The 23,012-nt window shown below is 42.5% G+C and overlaps 1 protein-coding gene across 2 annotated transcripts in view; it reads left to right on the top strand.

Annotated features, from left to right (window-relative positions):
- The window catches only part of TRIM44 (tripartite motif containing 44), a 91,153-nt gene extending 75,291 nt beyond the window's left edge, over positions 1–15,862 (top strand). For both annotated transcript variants that reach the window (XR_014567428.1, XM_083752727.1), the window contains 2 exons: positions 8,433–8,559; positions 13,089–15,862. Coding sequence is in view for 1 of the 2 variants with exons in the window: in XM_083752727.1 (XP_083608853.1) it covers positions 8,433–8,520 (88 nt within the window). In the remaining variant the exon portion in view is untranslated. The remainder of the gene's footprint in view (positions 1–8,432; positions 8,560–13,088) is intronic.
- Positions 15,863–23,012: the final 7,150 nt, after the last annotated feature.

Below are 23,012 nucleotides of genomic sequence, written 5' to 3'. Positions count from 1 at the left end.
TGCTGTTAGGGACAGATTAATTTTATTCAAGCCACACATCCCATTACCAGCTAATCAGGAGAATTTCCACAAAGGTGAGAGATTTGCTCATCTGTTTGACTTTGGAAAAGACGTACAATCAAACTGATTGATTGTTAATAGGTTGCTGGGAAGGGTACTGGTGGCTATTCAGCTGAAGGTTCACTCTTCCACTCCCTGGAGCGTTGCTGCTGCCATACTTTAAGATTTTGATTACCAGAGAACAGGGGACGATCTATTTTGCTCTGCTTTTGAACTTTTGAGGGGCATCTAACTGGTTGTTGCTAAGCCCCAGTTCAGATGCATCAATGGCTTCCTGCCATGTGAATGAGGTCTTGGGTTCAGGTGTTCCACCCTGCTCTCTCCGTCTTGGCACCCAAGAGGAACTTGGATGCATCTGCTTCCACTTTCAAAACAAACCACAGTTCCTTGACCTGTTCAGGCATTGGGAACTGTAGTTTGATTAAACTGAAGCCAAGATCAAACTGTGGCTTCAAACGTTGGCTTCCTTTAATGAGCTATCAATTAAACAAGCCACTTTTGAATGTGAACAGGACTGTTTACATGTGTATGTGAACATATGGTTTACTTTGGAAGTATCTCTTTTGCTTTAACCTCCTCTTATCTTTTGTATACCAGGAGCAGCAGGTATGGGAGGGGTCAGGGATGATGTGCATGGAGGGGTCAGGGATCCATCTAGCAGGAATATAGGGTTTCCCCATTACATCTGAAGCAGGCCTTAGAAGTGCTAGACAACCACTTGGTTCGATCCAACAGAGACAGGTCTTAATCAGCTGATGTATATCTCTGTTTCATAGGCTGTTAACAGCACTGTGGTATGGAATAAAACACCAACACTTCTGTATTCTGCAGAGCAGCAAAGTTAGTTCTGGACATGTGTGCTGCTGACAATTGCGGGCTCTGGGGACAGTATAGTCCTGTGGGTGGTCAACAAGGAGAAGGTGGGTCAGCAGTAAAGGTACTACATACAGGAAACAGGAAACAACTGTGTCATCTCCTTATTTTGCAAGGCTACCCAAGTACTAAATGTACTGGCCCAATCTGGAGTTTTGACCATACAGAAATCACAACCTAGAAATCATTTTATTCCCCTGAAATATGCTTGTCTATGTTAGCATCACAGTGCATAGAGCAAAATATAAAATATAAAATAATATGACATGCAAAAAGACTGAAACCTGCCACATCATTCACCCCTCACAAGAGACAAGCATCTTATGCCTCTTTTCTTCAATTTTTCATTGATATTCATGGGATTCTAAATTAATAAAGAGCATCAGAGGGTTTGGGGAAGCTTCTCTACTAATACTGTCATATTCCCTGATTCCCAGAATCTGATCTCCTCAGCGAGAGTGTCAGTTTTCTGGTAAATAAGTTTTGGAGGCATAGGGGGAGTGATAAAAGAGGGGCTGGGTGGAAGGAGCACTAATAATAATTCTGGCTCATCACTGCAGATGTTGCTCTTGGTGACATGCTAATGAGTGGCACACGCGCTGCCGTTCCAAAGAAACATCATTGCATATAATGTACAGAAATTGTTCTGAGAGCTTTTGAGGTGAGAATGCGCCACGCACGGCAGAGTCTGTGAGCTGCTTTTGAAACAGCTGCGTTTTTTGCTGCCTTCAACAGGGCTGCTGTGAACATGCCCCCCCCCCATCTACATTTCAAGCTTGTGTTTTTTGAAAGATAGAACCTGGAAGCTGCTTCACACATGTCTAATTTTCTGCATGGAAATGCATAAAGAAGTTCACATACACTGTCACACCCACAGGTCACAGCCACAAGAGGGGTGGGGGGGGGAGATGTTTGCCTGATGCTTTCTTTTGTCAATCAGTATGTAAAACTCAACCACTTTCCCCTCCATGCACATCTAGGGTTCCTGGGTCTGTAGCCTCCAAACGTTTCTCTGGCGTGTCCACTCCACTCTGTTGATGACAATAGCAGAACGCTCATGTCTGAAGATTGTGTGGGACATTTTGCTGCAGCCCCATTTTCTCACTGGCTACCCCTTTAAAGTGAATCTCTCTCTGTGTGTGATGATTGTGAGCTTACCTGCCTCACAGGATCCCAGAGCCCTAACATCCCCAGCCCAGAGTCAGGTAAGTGAGGTCCATGAACTTTGAGAAGGAGGCGCCAGGCTCTGGCAGGGTCCTAGAGTTTCCCCCCCCCCCCCGCCTTCCCAAAGCTGGCCAAGCTCTTACAAGACTTTGGTAAGGAGGCGTGAGGGCTCTAGGACACTGCCAGAGCCCTCATGGCTCTTTCCCAAAGCCAGGCAAACAGCATCCCTTTCCAGGAGATCCTGGCTTTTTTGTATGTATATGTGTGCTCCCCCTTAACCAAACCTTCACTCAAGATGCGAGTTACCTGCAATGGATTGCCATGCATACACATTACCTTGGTACCAAAAAATGAAATACCTGTAAGGAACTCCTCTGCCCAAAAAGAATGGTGCTTCATTATACTAGGGCTCTTAGGGATCTGTTTTCAATTACCAGGGCTGGGTCCTTGAATGTGTGAGAGAAAATACCTCTGAGTACGCTAGGAGCACATTATCTTGACTACTGAGCAATTGGAAGTTATCCATGCCCACATGCAAATTTAGAAACGTGCAGGCTCATGGTGTGACAGTTGTTTGGGCTTCAGCCCCAGCACCATTCATTTTAGACATGGACCACTGCCTCCACTCCCAGCATAACATGCCCTTAGAGAGCACAAAAGTCCCTTTTTGGTTTCCTCCCTGTGCCCTTCCTAGTTGCTCTTCTCGCTTCCAGAACTCTTTCTACTCCCCATCCACGCATCTTGTGCCAGGAATCTTCTTCAATACCAGTGGGAAACCCAGAGTGTCCATCCTTGCTTCTCCAAGTGGGATGGGTGGGTTCTCCCACCTCCCTTTTCAGCCACAGCAGCTGAGTTCTTTCCAAAATAAGACAGACTTTTGAGGCAGCATTGGTGGGAGCTTTGGTTGCCTGAGGGAGGCTGGTGGTGGCTCTGCTGGGATTTAGGTGAGATTATAGGGATTAGGTGCCACGACCACCCACCCACCCATCCATTCTTCAGACCACCCCTGTCCCCACTCAACTAAACAGTTCAAGGACTGCAAGTTTCCCCCCTTCTCTTCCTCTCCAACTCATGTGCTTCTTTGTGGGAAAGCTCTACTGTCGTGAGAAGAATGCAGTATAGATATGTGCCGTTTTGCCATATACAGGTGTGAACGGAAAACCCCGACTGACACGGCAGCTATTTTCTACACAGAAGTGCCAATCTGTATAGAAATCTCTACTGTATGAAGCAGCTCATAGTAAGAAGAGCGAGTTTTCCTCCTGTGTCTTGAACTGTTTTCCTTTCCTAGAACAGGAAGGCTATTCCTTCGGCTCCTCCCCATCCTATTCTGGAATCCTCTTTAGTCCAACAACTAAGGGAAATGATTTTGCTTCCATGGAAAAATATAGGAAAGTAAATTGATGGAGTTATTCATGTTGCCCTCACCACCTCTGGCTGTGTAAGCAAAGAACAGGATGAGGTCATTGACTCCATCATCCCATTTCCAGTATATTTGGTTGCATGGCCATAAATGGCCACTCAGCATATGACATCATTTGCTTCATTTAGGGTCTGAGCACTTTGACCAGGTGCACATCCCTTTCCCGCATCTCAGTGCCTTCAAGTCCCTTTCCCAACAACACCATTAAAATCATTTATAGAAGACCAATATGACTAAAACTAAATGCCAGCTGTCTCCAAGGGAAGGCCATTACATCCAGATCAATTAATGTATTGGGAGCAGTTGGAATCATATGTAGGTTGAGTCCGGACAATAGCTCCCTATATTTCCTCAGCATTTCCACCTTAAAGGGATATTTTCAAAGTGGGTACCTGCAAACTACCAGTGCTGGGATGGAGAAGGGGGGAATGAAGAAGGACTCCCAATGAACTGTTGAGAAAGGGTAGACATAGGTGTAACATAGGTGCCCTGTGGATAGCTCAGGAAGTAGAGCATGACACTCTTAACCTCAGGGTTGTGGGTTTAAGCCCCACGTTGGGCAAAAGATTCCTACATTGCCGTGGCAAAAGATTCATGGATGGCAGGGGGTTGGGCCAAATGGCCCTCGAGTTCCCTTCCAACACTTATGACTCTATGAAAACAAGGTGTAGGCTGTAGACATTAGTACATGGAGACTGTGGGTGCTGAGTGTACACCAGTCCTTCATAATGCTTATTAAGATGCACCTCTAACAAGGACATGGTGATTCATGTTGTTACTGTTGGTGTCACTCAATGAATAGCATAAGTTTCAAGTTGTCAGATGATGAAATATCTCAAGAGTTACTTATCATCTTTCCCTGTGATGGGTATGGGAACTCTGGTATGCACCTGGAGTTCCCATTTACACTTGCATTTCAGTGGGGTTTCACGTCTGTTTGATCCTTTCCTTTCTATTAAAACTTCTTGAGCCATATGTTCCTTGTGCATTGCAGCACATCTTTCTGCCAGGCCAGAGGAATTGCCATTGCGACTCCATTTCCAGTTGTGAGGCTGGAGTGGAAGGCCGGGCTCTGAGCAGCCTTGCATCACTTCTTTTCTGAGTTAGGATGATCCACCATTAAGATTACAACTGGAGAGTCAAGGGAGTATATATGGGGCTGTTGATGGGGCTACATTTTCATGAAATGCCCTCAGTCTCTACATACTACAATCTTTATCAAATCTGTAAGTGCCCTTAAAGCAGTTCATTGATTTTTAGCTCCTGAATTTGTCTCCTGCTTCTGCTTCCTGATGCCACGTCCTCCCCTTTGGCTGTTAAATATTTTCCAATATCCCACCTATGTTTCCGCCCCCACCAGCATTTCTCCCCTAGCAGTAGCTTTACAGCTATATGTGCTTGAATGATATCTTACATAAACTCATTCTCAAGACACCTTGAAGGGGAGTTGGTTGGTTGGTTGGTGTGGGTTTTTCTTTCTCATTTTTTGCCTGTTCCAGATGATGGATAGGCAGTAAAATAGACTGTGTGGAAGATGAATACACTGGGGAGCATCTCGCCATGTGTCACAAAACACTCAAGACTTCCCAGGATCTTCACTGCATTAGCAAGCGTTCTGCTGCCGCTCTGCAGAAATGGATTGCGGCAGATTGGATGTGCCACTTGCACCCCTCCTGCCACCTTTCTTTTGCCTGTTGATTTCCCCCCGAACCTTTATGGTTACATGCAGGTGTACAAGCAGTGACAGTGACAACAAAAAGCTACATAAACTTGACGGCCAGAAAATAGCAATAAAATCATGGTGTATTAAAAGTGAGAGGAGTAGAAGGGGGAATGAAGGCTGTGGTTTCTCAGAGGGAATTATTTTGGTTTGGGCCTTGTTGCTCAAGGGGCAGTCTGCAGTCCCACTGAACCCCCAAGTCTCTGCCTTCCTCTCCCATCACACTAACTCTGCACCTATACTATTGCTTATGTGATGCTGTATTTCAGTTTCCGTAAGGAACCACGGTGCCTGAGACTTAGCTTTTGCTATTCTGCTGAGCAAGAGGCAAATGAGAGCAAGAGGCTGGTCTGCCCCATAAGTTGAGTAACATCTGTTTACAGGTTAACACAAAGTGGTTGCCCAATGCTCTAGGGACCATGAGATGGCCAGTGTTCATGCTGGGAATACAAATGCTCCCTAACTTGGTCTAATTTTCTCGTTTTGCTTTGCTTTGCTTTGCTTTTTGTTTTGTTATACCTGTCTGCTGCAATTGGTTGCTGCCCTCATTTCCCTGAGTGTTGGTAGATGTGGATGCATATCTGTTGAAAGCTGCTCACAGCTGGAGCACGGCAGGTCATGCCACAAGCGGATGTCTCATGAGAAAGGCAGATTTTGTATTCACAGATGTGTATAGATTTAACCAGATTCCTTGCGTTGGGTGGGAAAGGTGCTCCTCATTTTCCTCTTGCTTATGTCTACAACATGCTTAGATACTGCCTTCTCTCCACATCTGCTTCAGTTTTATTGCCTGCTCTGTTAACTCCCATCTCATCTTTTCATTATCTTCATTGATTCTGCGTATTAGTTTATTCAACCCCAATTCACTTAATTACTGTGAGAGGCTTTTTCTCAGTCTGCACAAACTTTGTCCCCCCTCTCTCCTTAAGGCTAACCTGAAAAAAACAGATGTGTTAATTGGCTGTTCCAGCTGCAAATCCTGACCTACTTGGGTGAGCTGTGTTCCTTCCTTTCCACCCGCAAACACAATTCATTGAACCAAGACACCAGTTTGTGCTCAAGGTATAACATACTGTTAGTCTACCTAACATACTTTCACAGTGGGGGAAAACAGGTTCATAGATTGCATGACACCCCCCCCCAATGGTTATCTGATTTTAGACCCTATTTATACTTCAGACTGATATACTTGTTCTGTATACCCTATCACTCCAACAGTTAGGATACTTTGGAGAACAGGTGTGGGTTCCCTGGGAAGAAGGAATGCCTGATACGAGTTTTTCTTTTGGTGTGAAGGGGGTGTAGCCCTAGAGAACACATGCCTTGCCTGTAGAAGATCCAAGATTCGAAACCTTCCTCCTGGGAATAATGTCACCAGAAATCAAAAAAGAAATTAGGCCACTTTTTATGTACACAACAGTAGCAGCCAGGATCTTAATTGCAAGAAACTGGAAAAGTGACAAAACACCTATGATAAATGAGTGGCAGGTCCAAATGATAGAATATTTACAGATGGCCATGATGACAGAGAGAATTAGAGGTTATCCAAAACAGAAAGTACAGAAAGAATGGAGTATCTGGAAAAACAGTACAATAACAAATATCTCCTGACAGAAATAGAATGATCCTTGTAAAACAGCAAATATTATTTTTTTTAATATGTGACGAAAACAGAGAAAGCAATACAATCTGTGTGTGAAAAAATAGTAGAAATAATAACACAATGAGTCTAATCAGAAGTCAAATGTGTTTATTTTGTTTTCTTGTCCTTTTTTTCTTTCCCCCTTTTCTCTCTTTTTTCTTTATTCTATCCACCCTTTCTTTTTCCTCTTCTTTTTTCTTTTTTGTGCCTCCTTTCTTGGTCTGTCTCTTTTTGATTTGTTAAGAAAGAGATGAAGACATAAAAGTGTAATATGAAAACTTAAGTAAGTTAAAAGTGATGTTGTGTAATTTTTCTGTTACTATTTATATATTGTTAAAATTGGTTAATTGTAATGTATTGATGTAGCAATTACTGTGGGTTTTTCCTTTGTTATTGTTGAATTCTAAATAAAGTATTTTTTTTATTTTTAAAAAAGAAGATCCAAGGTTCAAACCATGTCATGTCAGGCTAAGAGACTATGGTGGCATCGTGGCTTTCCTGTGGTGTCTGAACTCAGGAAACTGTGGTTTGCATAAACTATAGTTGTGCAGAAAAGGCCAGGATTTGCAGTGAAGGATTGCTCCTGTTTTGCTTTGAAACCTTAAGCAAACCATTGTTCCATGAGTATGAATATCTTGGCAAACTGTGGTTAGCTGAGGGTTAGAAGGCGTGCTTTGCAAACGGAAAGCCCCAGGTTCAGTTCCTGCCATCTCCACTTTAAAGGATTTAGTAGCAAGTGGTGGGAGAGATCAGTATTGTGTATTCTGATTGGCAGTGGCTTTCTGGGGACTCCAGCCTAGGCCTAAATGAATGAATAGCCTGACGTGGAATGTCTTTAACCATCATTTTCTGTTTGAGCTGAACCTTTTCAAGGTGTTTCATAAAGATTTACCTTGTTTAGGAAGAAGTGTTAAGAAATAAACAGAGAGAGATCAATGGTTTAAGATTAAAAATGAATTGAGGATTTTAAAGAATCCTTTAACTTGATGGAATCCTTAAAACTAGTGGGACTGAGCTATGTGATAATAGCATAAAAAAACTTTGTGTAATGCACAGCCAAGGCAAGGCACTAGAAGATGAGTGAATCCTTTAATCACTGCAGAACAGCTGCCAGCTCTTGGTCTAACTTGGGAGGCTAGTAGTATTTAAGACAAGGGATGTTTTCTTTTTAGCAATAGCAGTAAGCAGCCGTATTCCTCCCTCACTGAGGCTGTGGAAGCTGTAGAAGAACAGTGAATGCAACTACTGAAAGCACCATCTTTGTTGGGTTGGAATATGGTGCATGTGTGTTCTTGGAGCTAAGCATTGCTTAGCCATTTAATGGCCATCACCTTGCCTTTGATGGGAAGTTCTTGATGTCATTTTGAATATACCTTACATCAGCCTAAGTCTATGAGCTAGGTATTCATACTTCTGGTGTGAATGTGTGGACACCATAGGCCTTGACATCACATGCAGTAATAATCCCTTTTCCTACTGTAATTCACAGGTTTAAAGGCAAGTCTGAAAACTTCTCTGCTTATTCTCTCTCTCCCCCCCCCCCCATTTAGGGCTGACTCTCTCCCTTCACCAAGTCCTTGCCAAAGGAATAGGCGATACAACGATGACGATCCTTCGCCTGCCAATGGACCCTGTTGAATCAGCAAAGGTTGTTGAGCTTCTGAGGACATGGTGCAGGTATTTTTTTTTTATCTAGCAGCTACAACTTTATAATACAGGCACGCAATGTATGGTGCGGTCCTGGTAAGTGTTAGAGATATGGTTTGAGTAGTAGGAGGTCAGAATTCATATCTCTCTGAGCCAAGAAGCTTTCTGTGGGTTGCCTTGAGCAAGTCATTATCTCTCTGCCTAATCTAATCCACAAGATCATTAGGATAAATTGAGACAAGAACATGTTGTGATCTGTCCTGTGGCCAGGAAAACAAGTCTTTAAAAAGTCAAAGTAATGTGTTTGATGCTTCCATAATGTTAGTGAAACATCGCAGAGATATTTTTGGGGTCACATCAGCTGAGAAACAGGAGTACTGACCAATTCACAGGCAACCAAAGAGATGTGAAAATCCCCAAAGTTGTAAAGGTCTTTTATTATGTTTGCTGTTGTAGAGCAACAGAACCAATGTGTTTCACGGTCAGAAAACATTATGGGATCAAATCAGGAAGGTGATGAATTGGATTCAAATTGAGTTAATTGAACTTACTTACCATTGAAATCAATTGGACTAAAGTTGTTTCTAACTTGTCCCATAAGGAATCTACTTTTATATCTCAAAATGTCTAACCAATTAGAGCTGATGCAGTGATAGTCTTTTCAGATCTGTTAGGGAAAAGTACTCCATTTTTATCTACTTGTGATTGAGACATGTTGAGAGTGTTTATTAATAAGTAATAATATTAATAGTTGTTGTTGTTTAGTCATTTAGTCGTGTCTGACTCTTCGTGACCCCATGGACCAGAGCATACCAGGCACTCCTGTCTTCCACTGCCTCCTGCAGTTTGGTCAAATTCATGCTGGTAGCTTCGAGAACACTGTCCAACCATCTCATCCTCTGTCATCCCCTTCTCCTTGTGCCCTCATATTATCCCTGCCAAGAAAACTCCATGGATAATATTAATAGTAGTAGTAATAATATTTGCATTCTTTTATGCAATGGAGTTGCCTTCTGCTATGACATGTAAGCACGGCTTACCTGCGGCAGACTTTATTTTTTATAACCTCTCCTCCAGTCTCTTGTCTTGAAAGCAGTGAAGCTTGTTCGTTGCTTAGGGCACTTGAGAATCTGACTGACAGGATCTAATCTACTAAGAGGAATTGTCATGTGCGAAGGATCCCAAAATAATGCAAGAATTGGAGTCCATCCCTCCCTTGAAACCTGAGATTCAGGACATTTAAGTGGCATGCTTCATATCTTTTACCTCTTAAGATTTTGTTCATGCCTGAAATTTTTGCAACACTACTTTCTGGGCAATTCTTTAAAATATCCCTTTTCTGTCCATTTTTAAAACAGCAGAAGCGTATTTTCATGCTGCTGAAAGTATTTGTTTACCCCTTCACCCCTGCGTATATTCACCGACACTGTCTGTGCCTCAATAACACTAATGGCTTTTTGTTTTTCGCAATAAAGTTGATTCATGTCCTGGGAAAAAAGCAGCCAAGCCTAGCCTATCAGTAATATTTTAAAACCTCTTGGGATTTTTCACCCCCACACGCGGCAGTCAAAGTGAAAGGGAACAATAAAGCTTTGCTTTGGGTTTAATTCCAGGGGAGGCTGTGGATGCTGTTCAAACTCTAGGAGGCTTTTTTTTTTTCCTGCGGAGAAGGCTTCACAAAAGACACTTTGTTCCCTTTCGGGACAGATGCCACCAGCCAGTAGAGCGCATTTCTTAATTATTTCTCCAGGGTCGCACCGTTTCCCGATTGCTCACAAAACACTTTCATATAGATATGCTTGGAATGGCAGAAGGGGTGGAGATCAGCTCTGAGGATTTGCTTTTTATGCATGGTGTGGCTCGCCTTGTCTCGTCTCCACCAACTCGCATCTTGTTTCCTAGAAACCTTTGCCTGGCCTAAATTTATGGGACTGGTTTTATTACGTTTCTCATCTCTCTCCCTCCCAACATCCACAATCTGCTTTGACTTTCCTGCTGTGCTTCTTTCTGCTTGAGACTAAGACCAAGTGCTCCAAAAACAAAAAAATAAATTATATACTCCCAGCTTTCCAGACTAGGGTGCTGAGCTTCTGCATTGTGAAGAACACAGTGAGGTGTTTAGTGACGGTCCAATGATATTGAGACAAGACACCTTGGATTAGGGGAAGAGGGGAGAATCCACAATGCAGAGAAGATCTATCTAAGCCTGCCTGCTTTTACTCCAATGTTGTGATGCCTCTGCTTCCGCCACGGAATTAATGATTAAATCTTTATTCAGCAAATCTAGGAATAGATCCTGATCGTCGCTAACTAAAATGAAAATTGACTCTTTTCTGCAACAGCATTTAAAAGAGGGTATTATTTTCCTGACTTCAGCAAGCCATCAAAATAAATAATAGCCTTTTCAAACTTGCTGCTTAGGTCCTTGCTAGATAGCTCAATACAATGTGGCCATTGCAAAGTAGGAAGTGGGCAAATGCAAAGCTGTAGCAAGGGCTTTTTAGAAGCATGCACTGGGCAGAATCAGATGGAAAGTGGAAATCACATGAAACATCAAGGCATTTGTATAGAAGTCAAAACAATATCCTTTAAATCCCATGGGGTTACGTTGCAGTTGCCGGTTAGCTGGGTTGGTTAGAGCATGGTGCTTATAACGCCAAGGTCACTGGTTCAATCCCCCAATGGGCTAGTTGCATATTCCTGCATTGCAGAGGGTTGTACAGTCATACCTTGGATCCTGAACACCTTGCAAGTTGAACGTTTTGGCTCCCGAACGCCGCAAACCCGGAAGCCAATCGGAAGCTGCGGCTTGGTTTCTGAATGTTTTGGAAGTGGAATGGACTTCCGGAACGGATTCCGTTCGACTTCCGAGGTACCACTGTATTAGATGATGCTCACAGTCCTTTCCAACCCTACAGTTCTAGTCTAATAATTATGTCCAGCATGCAGATATTGGAGGCGTGTAGCAAATTCAGATTGCCAGAAGTTGTGGATAGCTGTGTCTCTGCCTCATAATGATGAGCTGAAGGAATAACCGGTGTTCTTTTGGACCAAAGAAAGAACATTGACCTCTGAGTTATGTCCAAAAATAACACTTGAATATGTAGGTGTAACTCTTAAGTAAAAAAAATCTATCCTAGTTCAGAACTTGCTGGCAGGACTTGGTATTGGCACACCCTGAATCCAACATCCTTTTAGGAAATGTTACATAGTCCCAGCAGGGAAAGCCCCCAAACCTTCGTTGAGCCATGGGTGGGAAAGACTAATGGGGAGCAGTGTCACAGAAACCTTACATGGTTGTTATCTGTGTTTTTACCTGCTCTGTGAATAGATGGAACGTCTCTGTATCTAGAACTGACAGTCCTGCCCTTGCAGGAAGCAGGAGGCTGACTGAAAATTTAACAAGCTCTTTGTGTCAATCATCTCAGGAGCATCCTTCAGAACACAGAGGTTTTGAAAACCCATTTTTCATGGAGCTACCCATGGGTTAAAATTTAATCTCTGTCAAAGACATCTGCTGGGCTGAGAATGCTGTCTTCTTTCTTTAAAGGAGTTAGGAAGGATAGAACCACAATGTAATACACATTATTTAGCTTGCAGTGGGGACCTGCTAGACCCTAGCATGTTCCAACTGCATGTTCAACTTATTTCTGTTTCTCTTAAGTCATTTTTGGTCCAGGGTTTTGGCTAGTGATCAGACTGAAAGATCTAAGCAAGATAAGAAGGTGATGTGTGTGTGTGTATTTAAGTCTCAGGGGAGGTAGATTTTATAGGTTGGTTATTGTAAGAGAAGACACTCTTGTCAGGAGTTTTAAATATAGTGTTGAAGAGGCAGAAAGGCAAGATGCTCAGAAGTCAAATCCTCTACTTCGGCACAATTTCTCCTTTAGAGTACGTGAATATACTTGCACACCATTCGCATGGACTCTAATGCACATTTTTGACAGAGGACATAATGCTGTATCTTTACCCTCTAAGGAAGCTCCAAATAACCAAACCCACTGTCTTTTTTTAAGCAGTGGTTATAGCTTACAGTTAATATGGTATGCAGCAAAATATTCCCTTTATCACACACCACAGATGGTGAGTGAATAGTCATAAAGGCAACCAACAAGGCTTGTGTCAAGGATGATGTAGTGGTACAGACAGCTACTGTAAATAACAATACCTGTGGAAACAATAAATTTACAAATGGTTTGTAACCCAGTAACATCATAGTAGCCACAAAACACTCACAGTGGAATATATCCTGGGTCTGTCAGATGATATTTGGTCATCTCTCTCCTCTAACCCAGCTCCTCGAGCAGAGCAACCACCACAAGTTATGAAATGACTGCTTTTCTGCAGAATTTAATAGTATTGAGTTTCTCTCCTGAATCCATAGAACCTACTAAGTCCCATCAGCACCAGCCGGCAGCATGGCTGGTGGCCAGGCATGTTGGGAGTTCTAGTCCAGCATCTGAAGGTTCACCACAGGTTCCCCATCCCTGTCAGAGTACCTAAACTGGCGACTTTCCTAGAATTCACGCCATGCTTTCCTATTTCCCTTTTACCCACAGGAATTTTCCCTTGCAGAGGATGGTCCTACATTGAAAACTCCTGCGGTGAAGAAGTCCTTGGAAGATGATCTGAATCTTTGCCAGAAACAACAGTCGCCTTCTCCTTTTACCGTATGCTTCTCTTGCCTCCGAGACAACCTGTCTCTTCTCCCAGACACATCCTTTGCAAGCACACTTCTTTTCACGCCTAATGATTTATTCAATCATCAATCACCTTATTTCTATGGGTTGACAAACAATCTTCTCAAAGACAAGACTGAAAACGTGGTGCTTACGATGAATATAAAATGCCATCACAGTAAAAAGTGGAAATAGCATGCTCATATTTTCATTTTAGTTGCAAGGTCCTCGACTAGGTTTCAATCATTCAGTGCAGCTAAGATGGGGGGAAATAAAAGTTTGCTTTTTAAAAATTAGGCTTTCAAGATATATTTGAGAATAAAATTTTAATTAACTGTAAAAGATGCTTTCGCTATAAATAACCTTTGGAACAGTGTCATTTTATTTTTAGTATATATATGAGCCTAATGCATCAGACACAAGCTACAGACCTTTAGAATCAACTCTCATTATGGGTTTCTGTGAGATTTTGAAAACCTGAAAAACTACAGTGTGGGATGACCAATATATTAAACTTCACAATTCTTTTTAAAGGACTTTTTATTTGCCTTCCTGACCTTGAAGTGTCATCATGTCTGTTTTGATAATTTGTTCCTCAAGCTTTTCTGTATACAATTAATAGGAGTTTTACCTGCTGATGTGTACCTGTATATCAACCCAAGTGGTTTGAGCAGTTTTTCTAGTAAACTGGAAAGAATTGTTATTGCTCTAGGCAAGTAGGAATAATTATAATGTATGCTGTAGTACGAATGATGATAATAAAGTGGCAAAACAAGAATCATCTGTGAATGCACACCATATTAGATCTTGAGATGTCCTTCCATTTCAGTGAGCCTGTTTGCTAGAAGCAGACTGCAGTTGCAGACCCTGAGGGTTAGGTACAGGGGCGCCTCTAGGTTCTTAAAAGCTTCAAGGGCATAAGCCCATGATGCGAATTTGCATATGCTAATTTAAACAGAGGTCTCTGAGCAAATTAAGATGATTGGCGGCTGGGGTCTCGCCAACACTGCGCCCTTTGCAACATACACAGCTGTCCTGTAGGTGAAGTAAAATTTCAAAATTTGAAGGTGGTACATCGTGGTGTTTGGAACTGGCACTGATTCTGGGAAGGACCATAGCAGAGCACATCCTTCACAAGCTGAAGGTCCCAGCTCCGAATGGCATCTCTAGGTAAGGCTGGCAGAAACCCCTGTCTGAAAACCTTGGACAGCTTCTGCCCGTCAGCATAGACCATACTAGGTGGACCAGTGCTCTGGCTTCACATAAGGCAGCTTCCTATGTTGTTTTGATTACTTCCAATTTGTTTAAGTCTCCTTGAGTGGACTTTCTACCCTGAAAGGTGGCCTAAAAATATTCTTAAAATTATCATGGAACATGAGAGCAATAAACTTGTGAGCCTTATGAGGGAAAGGTGGAAGCAAATGTTTTTCCACATAGGAAATGTTTGAGGAAGCTGCATAATTGATTATTTAGAGAAAGGATTTGGGAGTGTTGTATTTTTTTAAGGAACTATCAAGGAAGTGCAAGAATGGTGGTTTCTAATTATAGCAAGTTAGACATCTCAAGTTAATGCTTTCAAACTAGAACAGAGGCTCAGTGAATAAAGATGCCCCCTAGAAAAAGTTCAGATCTTCAGAATACTACGAAGGTGGACATATCTGAAAGGACTCATTGGCCAGCATCCATGCAGCGGTGGTTGTGGAAAGTGGTGTCCTGAGTGCTGCTATCATCGAGTAACAAGGGGAGAGAGGGACTGTTATGCTACAAGTGCTGCAAACAGATAGCAGAGCTACATGGTGGAGAAAGCATCCCATAAAGTCCAGTGTAGATGGATGACATCAGCACACCTTGAACGTCCTCAGGTATTGTTCTGTGAACTTACCTTCACAATGCAGCCTTAGCTCCCCACTGCCCTCCCCCACTGCCTGTTACAAAAATGTCTTTTTCAGGATCTGTTTTTATTTTTTATTTTTGTTGATAATATACATACTCCTTCTGCCATGCTAAAGGCAGGTAAGTTGAAAGCGATATGGAAGCAATGGTTTAAATGTGCATTTCCAGGTAATTAGCCCAATGTCCTTTGCTATGGAAATCACTTGGTGAGATGCCAGTACATTTTGAAATGACCGTCCCTGGCCCAAACCAATTACCCCTGCCTTATCAATGAGGCTGACACTTGAAAGTGATAAACTCTGCAAGTCCAGACTCTTTAATGTTTTAAGGAAACACAGCTGGGAAATCTCTTTAGCACAGTAAGTGAAGGCAATTTTTTTATTTAAAAAATAGTCATGGCCACCTGACTTGCACTGAAGTTAGCATCTTAAATTGGTTCAGTTCCTAGAAGCCAGCTCCCATGGGGCTAAGATATATATCCCCTTTTCCTGGGATCTTTTGTGGGTGGGGCAGGAATGGTTTGTTTTTTGTTTTTGCTTATAGATGCTGTCAGAATTCCAAGCAGAAATTTTTGTCCATCTGATTGCTAAAATATGCAATTAAGACTGTCTGGCATATAACAACCCCATTGTAAGGCTTGTCTATAGAAGTTAGCTTTTTGTTTCTTTTCTACTGTTGCTAGTGTCTTCCACACACAATTGCCTGTGTTATGTTATGATTTGCCTATATCTCTCCATTATCAATAAAAACAATTTTCTCCACTTGCTGCGTTCTAGATTGAGCTGAACTTGCACATTTCTCAAACCCATGAACATGCCTAGCTGTTTGGCAACATTTCGGACATAGAATTGTATAGTTGGAAGGGATGTGAAAGGAGTCTGTAAAGGGAAGGTTGAAGGACCCCGGTACTGAGAGAGACAGTATGACTTTATGCATATGTGTGCTAGGCTATCCTCCTTTCTACTTTGGAGGGCTTTGGGAGGAATCAGAAAATTTCATTAGAAGGCTGGTAGTAACACAGAACTGGGTAGCTCAGGGGCATGAAATGTGGGGACACAAAACATCTTGGGGAAAAGAGTGATTTTCCATGACAGGCATATACTCTGCTTAGGCCCCACTTGTTAGGGCACAGTTTTCCCCCTTTCTACTACAAGCCATCAGTTAGCCTTTCTCCATTTGCTGATAACCCTATGGAATCCTTGGAAAATTTAGAGGAAGTGTCATTGTGCTGTAGATAGAATGGGACAGAGATATATGATGGAGGGAGGCAAATTATACTGAGGGCCTTTCCAGGCCATTCCCGCTCCCCCCCCCCCCCCGCTCACATAAGAAATGTGTAGTTCCAGGTTCCAGGCATACTTTTATCAACATAGTGCTTCTGTTGCAGGGATAATATTTCATTCCTCCATCACTTATCACTTAGAATTTGGTTGTGAGCATTTAGAAGGCATCTAATGAGTAAGAAAAAATAGGCACACAAGTCCCTTTTGGGGTGTTAATCATGCAAAAGGGGATCTGTGCGTAGAAAGGGGCAATGTGTCAACATGTTGAGCATGGGCATCTGAGAAAGGGAAGCCTATGCACAGATCATTCTGGGTTGAGAGTTTGTGTGGAATACTTGGCACTTGGGCTTCCCCTTCTCAGCCCTCCATTCATCACACATTGGAAAGAGTGGGGTGAAGAAGCTACTTGACACACCATGTCATGGGCAGGGGTCAGCTTCACCTGCTGAACAGCAGTCTGAAGGGAGAGAAGGCGGAGCGACTCCTCCACCTGTAGCTGATCAGCTTTCAAGGACACAGGAAAAGGCAACAATGAGAACCAGCTGGCTTCAGCCGCCTTAAGCAGAGAGCAGTCAGATGCTGGAAACTATGCTTGTAGTTCCTGGCCTTACCGTGCTGCTTCCTGCTCATCTTGACCCTTGATCATCATATTCCCTGAACCCTGGATCATCTGACCACATGGTTTGCTGTTTCCTTGTCTTTAGGACTGGACCTTTACTTCAAATGCTGACTTTGTCTCCAGGTAGGTACACCTCAGAGTCTTTTCTGGTTGGCCTCCCACTCCACTGAACTCTGCATGTCATTTCTCTGCAATGAGACTACTATACACCATACATTTAAGTGCATGAATCATGTGACTATCACATGATTGGGCAGACCTTTCTTGGCCCAGAAGTGCAGGAGATGAATCTGATGGTTTTTCAAGCCAATAGTTCTCCAGCGGCATCTGAAAAACATCATAAATTTTATATAATGATTGACAACTATATTTGAGATTCTTATTTTCCTCAGACACATAAAAGGATGCAATAAGTGCTTTGTATGAAAACAGACAATAAGAGATACCAGTAATTCTGAAAAAATAAAATTACAACTTCAAAACAAAACTAAAATATAGGCAAACACCCCCTCTCTGCTGTCTTCCCAAAAGGATTTCAGTGGCTACTAGCCATAAAGACTATGCTCTATGTCTATTGAAGGCAATATGCCTCTGAAAGCCAGCAGGAAGAAATGGCAGGAGGGGAGAGTAATGTTGTGCTTAGCTCCTTCTTTTGGACTTACTATATGCATCTGTTTGGCCACTGTGCAGGATGCTCTTACGTTCCTCTGAAGCCTCCCATTTGTCTCTTGCTTTTTCTCAAAGAGTCCCTCTCTCACAGCTTTCCAAGATGTTCATATGGGCCACTCTTCTGACATTCATTCAGTGTTGTACATTGGATGGAAAAGCTGCTCTCCAGCATCTGTTTCAGCACATACCTCTAGGTATGCTAGCTTGTCAGTTGACCAATTGTATAACTGCACAAAGAAGGAAACCCAATTGCTTACCTATAACTTTCTAGGCTAAGCACCTTGGGGAGTCACAAAAGTCGCCCTCCTTTCCTACTGATGATGTCGTGGCTTTTGGGGCGCTGGAATTTTCCTAGCATTGTAGGGAAAAAACTGTGAAGGTTGTCCTCCATCTCCTCGACTCATGCACAGGAAATATGAAGGTCTGTACCCGAGAGGAGTCAATACAGCTACTTCTCTATAGACAGATTCCCAGGTACTACACAGGTAAAGAACCAGCAGTGTCTGACCAGATAACTGCTTGAAGAGCAAAAGTTACAGGTAAGCAATTGGTTGTTTTCAGTGGCTTTTGTGGTCACCTGCTGTATCAGTAAAGCGCAGGTGTGCTTATTCAGCTCTTTTCACCCAGAGAGAGCAACAAAGACCAAGAATGCTTGCAGAGAATTGGTATTCCCAGGTGAAGTTGTTCGCTGGAATTGGGAGTGGGAATTTAGAGTATTAAATGAAAATGATGTTAAGCTTTCCGCAGCTGGACCTAACAGGCTAGTTGTCATAGCGCTTGCAATGGAAATTACCATACTGAACCATTAATGTCACCCAGCCACTTTCGTCACCTCAGTTATTAGCAATATATATTAGCCACACACTGCTGAATGCCAGCATAGACTTCTAAGTGGTTTCCAAAGTATAAAAACCAGTTAGGCAAACATAAAAATGTAAACATCCATAATTAAAATGCACAATAAATCCCATTTTAAAAATTTAAATATAAACATATATAATTAAAATACGTAATAAAACAATCCCATTAAAACAACAGCAATTCTACAATTAAATACACGGGGCTCCTAGAATTCTGCCAGTGACCACCTTTCCTTACAACACAGAACGTCCCATAAATTGTGGCTTGGCATACAGATTCCTAAAGTCTTGTGTGCCCATCATTCAACAGTATTTGGGTGTGTATTTTTAGGAGGCAGACAGTGGTATTGCAAAGTCCGCTGCAGCTACATGCTACTACCCTTGGATAGAGAAGAGCAAGGGCAGCATTAAGGAATAAATCCAGGGGTTTTTAATCATCTGAAAAGGCTTTCTTGTCTATCACAGATACGATGCTGAAGACATGCTCTGAAGGAGGTGATAAAATGTTTATTGGATATAGGAAGCTTTTGGCTACACAAGGGCTTTCCGGGGTAAATTGCCTTTCGTTGAGCCGATGGCTATTCTCAGTAAGAAGCTTCTATTTGGTCTTGTCGGCATGGCAAACCCCCACACCGTTTGCCCAGGGTCCTCTATTAGCACAATATCAGTTTCCTTTCATGCCTGGGCTGAGTGACACCTCTTCCTCACTTTTGGCTCAGTAAAAATGACACGGAATTCAGTTCTGGTCTTCTAAGCAAAGAATCCAGTGGCAGAGCTCCCTAAGCAAAAGGTCAGCTCCAAACCCTCTGCAGTGTGTCCAAGCCACTGCCAACACTCCCAGCAGACGCTCCCATTTAAAACGACAGATCAAATAGTGCAAATGCCTTTTGCCCCTGAGATGCGATGCTGTCTGCCTGCATATAAAATATTAAATTCAGTATCAATTATAAGAATGTTGAGCTGCAAAAAAAGAAATGAAATGCATTCTGTAAGTGAAGACTCTAGGCCAGAAAAAAATGATTTAAAATGGGGTGTTGTTGTTTTTTAAAAAACGAAAGCAGCCTTTTAGTTTGTTTTTAACTGCTCTTAATTATTGAAATAAGATGTTGACAAATAAATCCTTGAGAGATAATGAGGATACTAATGAGAAGTAGCAACATAAATATGTTCATAAAATATATATTGAAAAGTAACAAAGGCAAGGGAATTTGATCCGGAAAATTAGCCTCCTTTCAAAGAGCAAGCTAATTAAGTAAGAGAAAATAAAGCATAGGACTAGATGACGCATGGTTCAATATTAATAGCTTCTGCTCAAAGCTTCAAATACATCCATGCCAGTCTGAAACTGGTTTCCAGTGAACAGAAATGGGTTGCATAACTTGTGGTCTGAAACCAGTTCAATATTTTCTTCTAACAGCAAAGTAAAGCACTTCTAGGCAGTTGTGTGCCACTAGAACACGTGCAAATGGGGAGTTGCCTGTATCCGTTTTGCGAGGAGGTGAGGTGAGAAGAAATATTTCCAGTAGTTACAGGGGTAAGAACATAAGCCTGCTGCATCAGGCCAAGGGACCAAAAAGTCCAGCATCCTGTTCTCATAGCAGGTGCCTGTGGGAAGCCTGTAAGCTGGACAGGAGAACAGCAGCACTCTGTGCACCTGTGATTCCCAGTAACTGGAATTGAGAGGCTTTTTGGCTCTAACCACGGAGGTAGAGCACAGCCATTGAGGCTAAGGCAAAAGACAAGTGTGCATTTATTTCTGTGCCTTTTCCCCCTGTCTCCCCATTTCCTATCTATGGATTAAACAACCCACGCTGAATATTATTTTGGACTTTTCTACTCGTGAGTGTATGCATATATAGCTGCAGGAGTTCAAGTAAGATGGTGAGCACCAGGTGTTTCAACAATAATATTAATATTCAAAAGGGTTTCTTAACCAATATTAAGCCTAAATTCCCCCCGGGGGAACTGCTTAATAAAAGTCAGGATCTTTGTGCCGAAGGCAGCACGTGACAGAATGGGGTGAGGAGGGGCGAGGGGAGGAGAGCCCAGCCCCAATATTCATCCACAACTTCACAAATCACGGTTTATGGTGCCTCAAATGGTTGTCCAAACGAGGCACTCAGTGCAGTCATTATTTTCCACCCCCTTAATTGAAGTTTGCGTCCTTCGCATTACATTATCCAAACTGTAGTAGCTTCATTCTGGAAACATAAAATATTTATACAGGGGGGAAATAGCCTAGCTGCTATTTGTTTTAAGAACTGCAGTGTCCAGGGTGACTTTCGGGGAACCACGCAATATGAATAACTTCTCACGTAGATGCAAAAACTCAACCGATGCAGACGGAGAATAGATTGTAACTTGAATCTCCTGAGGAATGCTCTGCGAGGAAGGCAAGTGTGTGCTTGCTTCACCCCCTCTCTCAAGTGTTCAAGCTAAACGACTCCTGTGTCAGTTCCTGTGCTACTGTAATGGGTTTCAGATGAGCCCCATGAGCTGTCTCTGTTCTGGAAGTTAATATTACATTACCAACCTATTGCTGAGACACATGGTTCAAATTATTATCAAAGCGCACTCGCCATCTCCAATGACGACGGGCTGTTTGCACATTGGCTTTATCACTTAATAACAGCAACATCAATTGATGCCTTGCATATGGGAAAGGGCCATTGCAGAGATAACACACATATGACCTTACATAATGCTTTTTGGTGGCATTTGGTTTATGAACCAAGCCAGGAGGAGGAGGAGGAGGAGGAGGAGGAGGAGGAGGAGGAGGAAGAAGAAGAAGAAGAAGAAGAAGAAGAAGAAGAAGAAGAAGAAGAAGAAGAAGAAGAAGAAGAAGAAGAAAGAAGAGTAGTAGTAGTAGTAGTAGTAGTAGTAGTAGTAGTAGTAGTAGTTTGGAGTTGATATCCCGCTTTATCACTACCTGAAGGAGTCTCAAAGCGGCTAACATTCTCCTTTCCCTTCCTCCCCCAGAACAAATACTCTGTGAGGTGAGTTGGGCTGAGAGACTTCAAAGAAGTGTGACTAGCCCAAGGTCACCCCGCAGCTGTATGTGGAGGAGCGGGGATGCGAACCCGGTTCACCAGATTACGAGGCTACTGCTCTTAACCACTACACCACACCACACAAGAGAGACAATGGCCCCCACCATATTTGAGAGATCTACAGGCATTCATTGTTTTTTATTCCCCCCCCCCCCATTTTCTTGAGTCCAGGCAATGCTTAATTTTATCCCCCATGTATATCCGATTAGTAAAGCCTCAGGTTTCTGGTGTGCTACATGACAACTCACATTGGGTTTTTGCCCTGTCTGAAAAGTCTCATTGCTTGATATGCAAGATCTGCAAGAATCCAGCATTGCACAGGTTCCTCCATCAAGTGTGGTGCTCTTGCAGAAGGGTAGAGCCAGGAAATGGGATTTTACAGCTCTGGAGGTCCTCCTTGCCCTTTTGGGATCAGGTACCCATGCTGAATTCTTTTGTCCAGGGGAAAGAGTAGAGGAGGGCTGAATCGCAGAATCATAGAGTTGGAAAGGGAGCCAAGGGTCATGTAGTCCAGCCCCCTGCAATACTGAGTGGTTACCATTTTAAAGGTTATAATATGGGCCAAACAGAAGTACTTTTTATTCTGTTGGCTGATGATGGTAATTTTGCTGTTGCAGCCCCATATTTCTGAAACACCATCATGTAACCATCAATGGGTATATTAAAAAGAAGTCAAGATTTTTCTCTCTAAAAGCAAGCAAGCAAGCAAAGGAAATAATGTATTGGGAAATTTAGCTTTGTAATAACGTTCAGCAATTGTGTGGGGACCATCTCGGCTATGCGAGTGCTCAGCTTTTTATTAAATGTCAGTTTCCTGTTCCCTTTAGGAGTTTGCTCTCAGAAGCAACTCAGAGTTGCAAGAGGGACTTTGGGCATATTTCAAATAAAACCATATTTAATCACTGAATTATTCAGATTTTTCTTTTTAAAAAGTTTCACCCTGATACAAGTTTTCAAGTGAAAACTGCACTTCAAAATTAGAAACCCTACAATAATCTGTAACTGGGGAGATCCCAGGCTGAAAATCATCCTAATGCTTTTGGAATCATTTCCAGACTCTTCTTCCTGTCTTCTGCTGTCCAGAACACCTGATGAAACTTGGAAAGAGGACATTCGTTAAACACAGCGCAGTGGAAATGTGCGGGGTTTCTGCTTAATGCATTTTTATCAGTTTAAACCCTGCCCTATTCCTCATGATTGCTACAGCAGCTTCTCATAAACTCTTCGAGTACCACATTAGTCCACGAGCGAAAGAATTACATTGTTTCCATTTTGTTCTGAGGCCATGCTGTGCAAGCGCTGATGTATTATTTAGATTGGGCTGAATTATGTTTTGATTTGACAGGGACTGCGCTGCTCAGAGGAATCCTGAAGAGGCCTTTATCAGGAAACCAGAAAACAGCCTCCCTTGTAATGATTCATAGCTTAAT

Source organism: Podarcis gaigeae (assembly GCF_964106915.1).
Source record: "Podarcis gaigeae genome assembly, chromosome: 1".
Lineage (NCBI taxonomy): Eukaryota > Metazoa > Chordata > Lepidosauria > Squamata > Lacertidae > Podarcis > Podarcis gaigeae.
The sequence above is the reverse complement of the archived record's forward strand: the minus strand, read 5'-3'. Positions and strand labels throughout refer to the sequence as shown.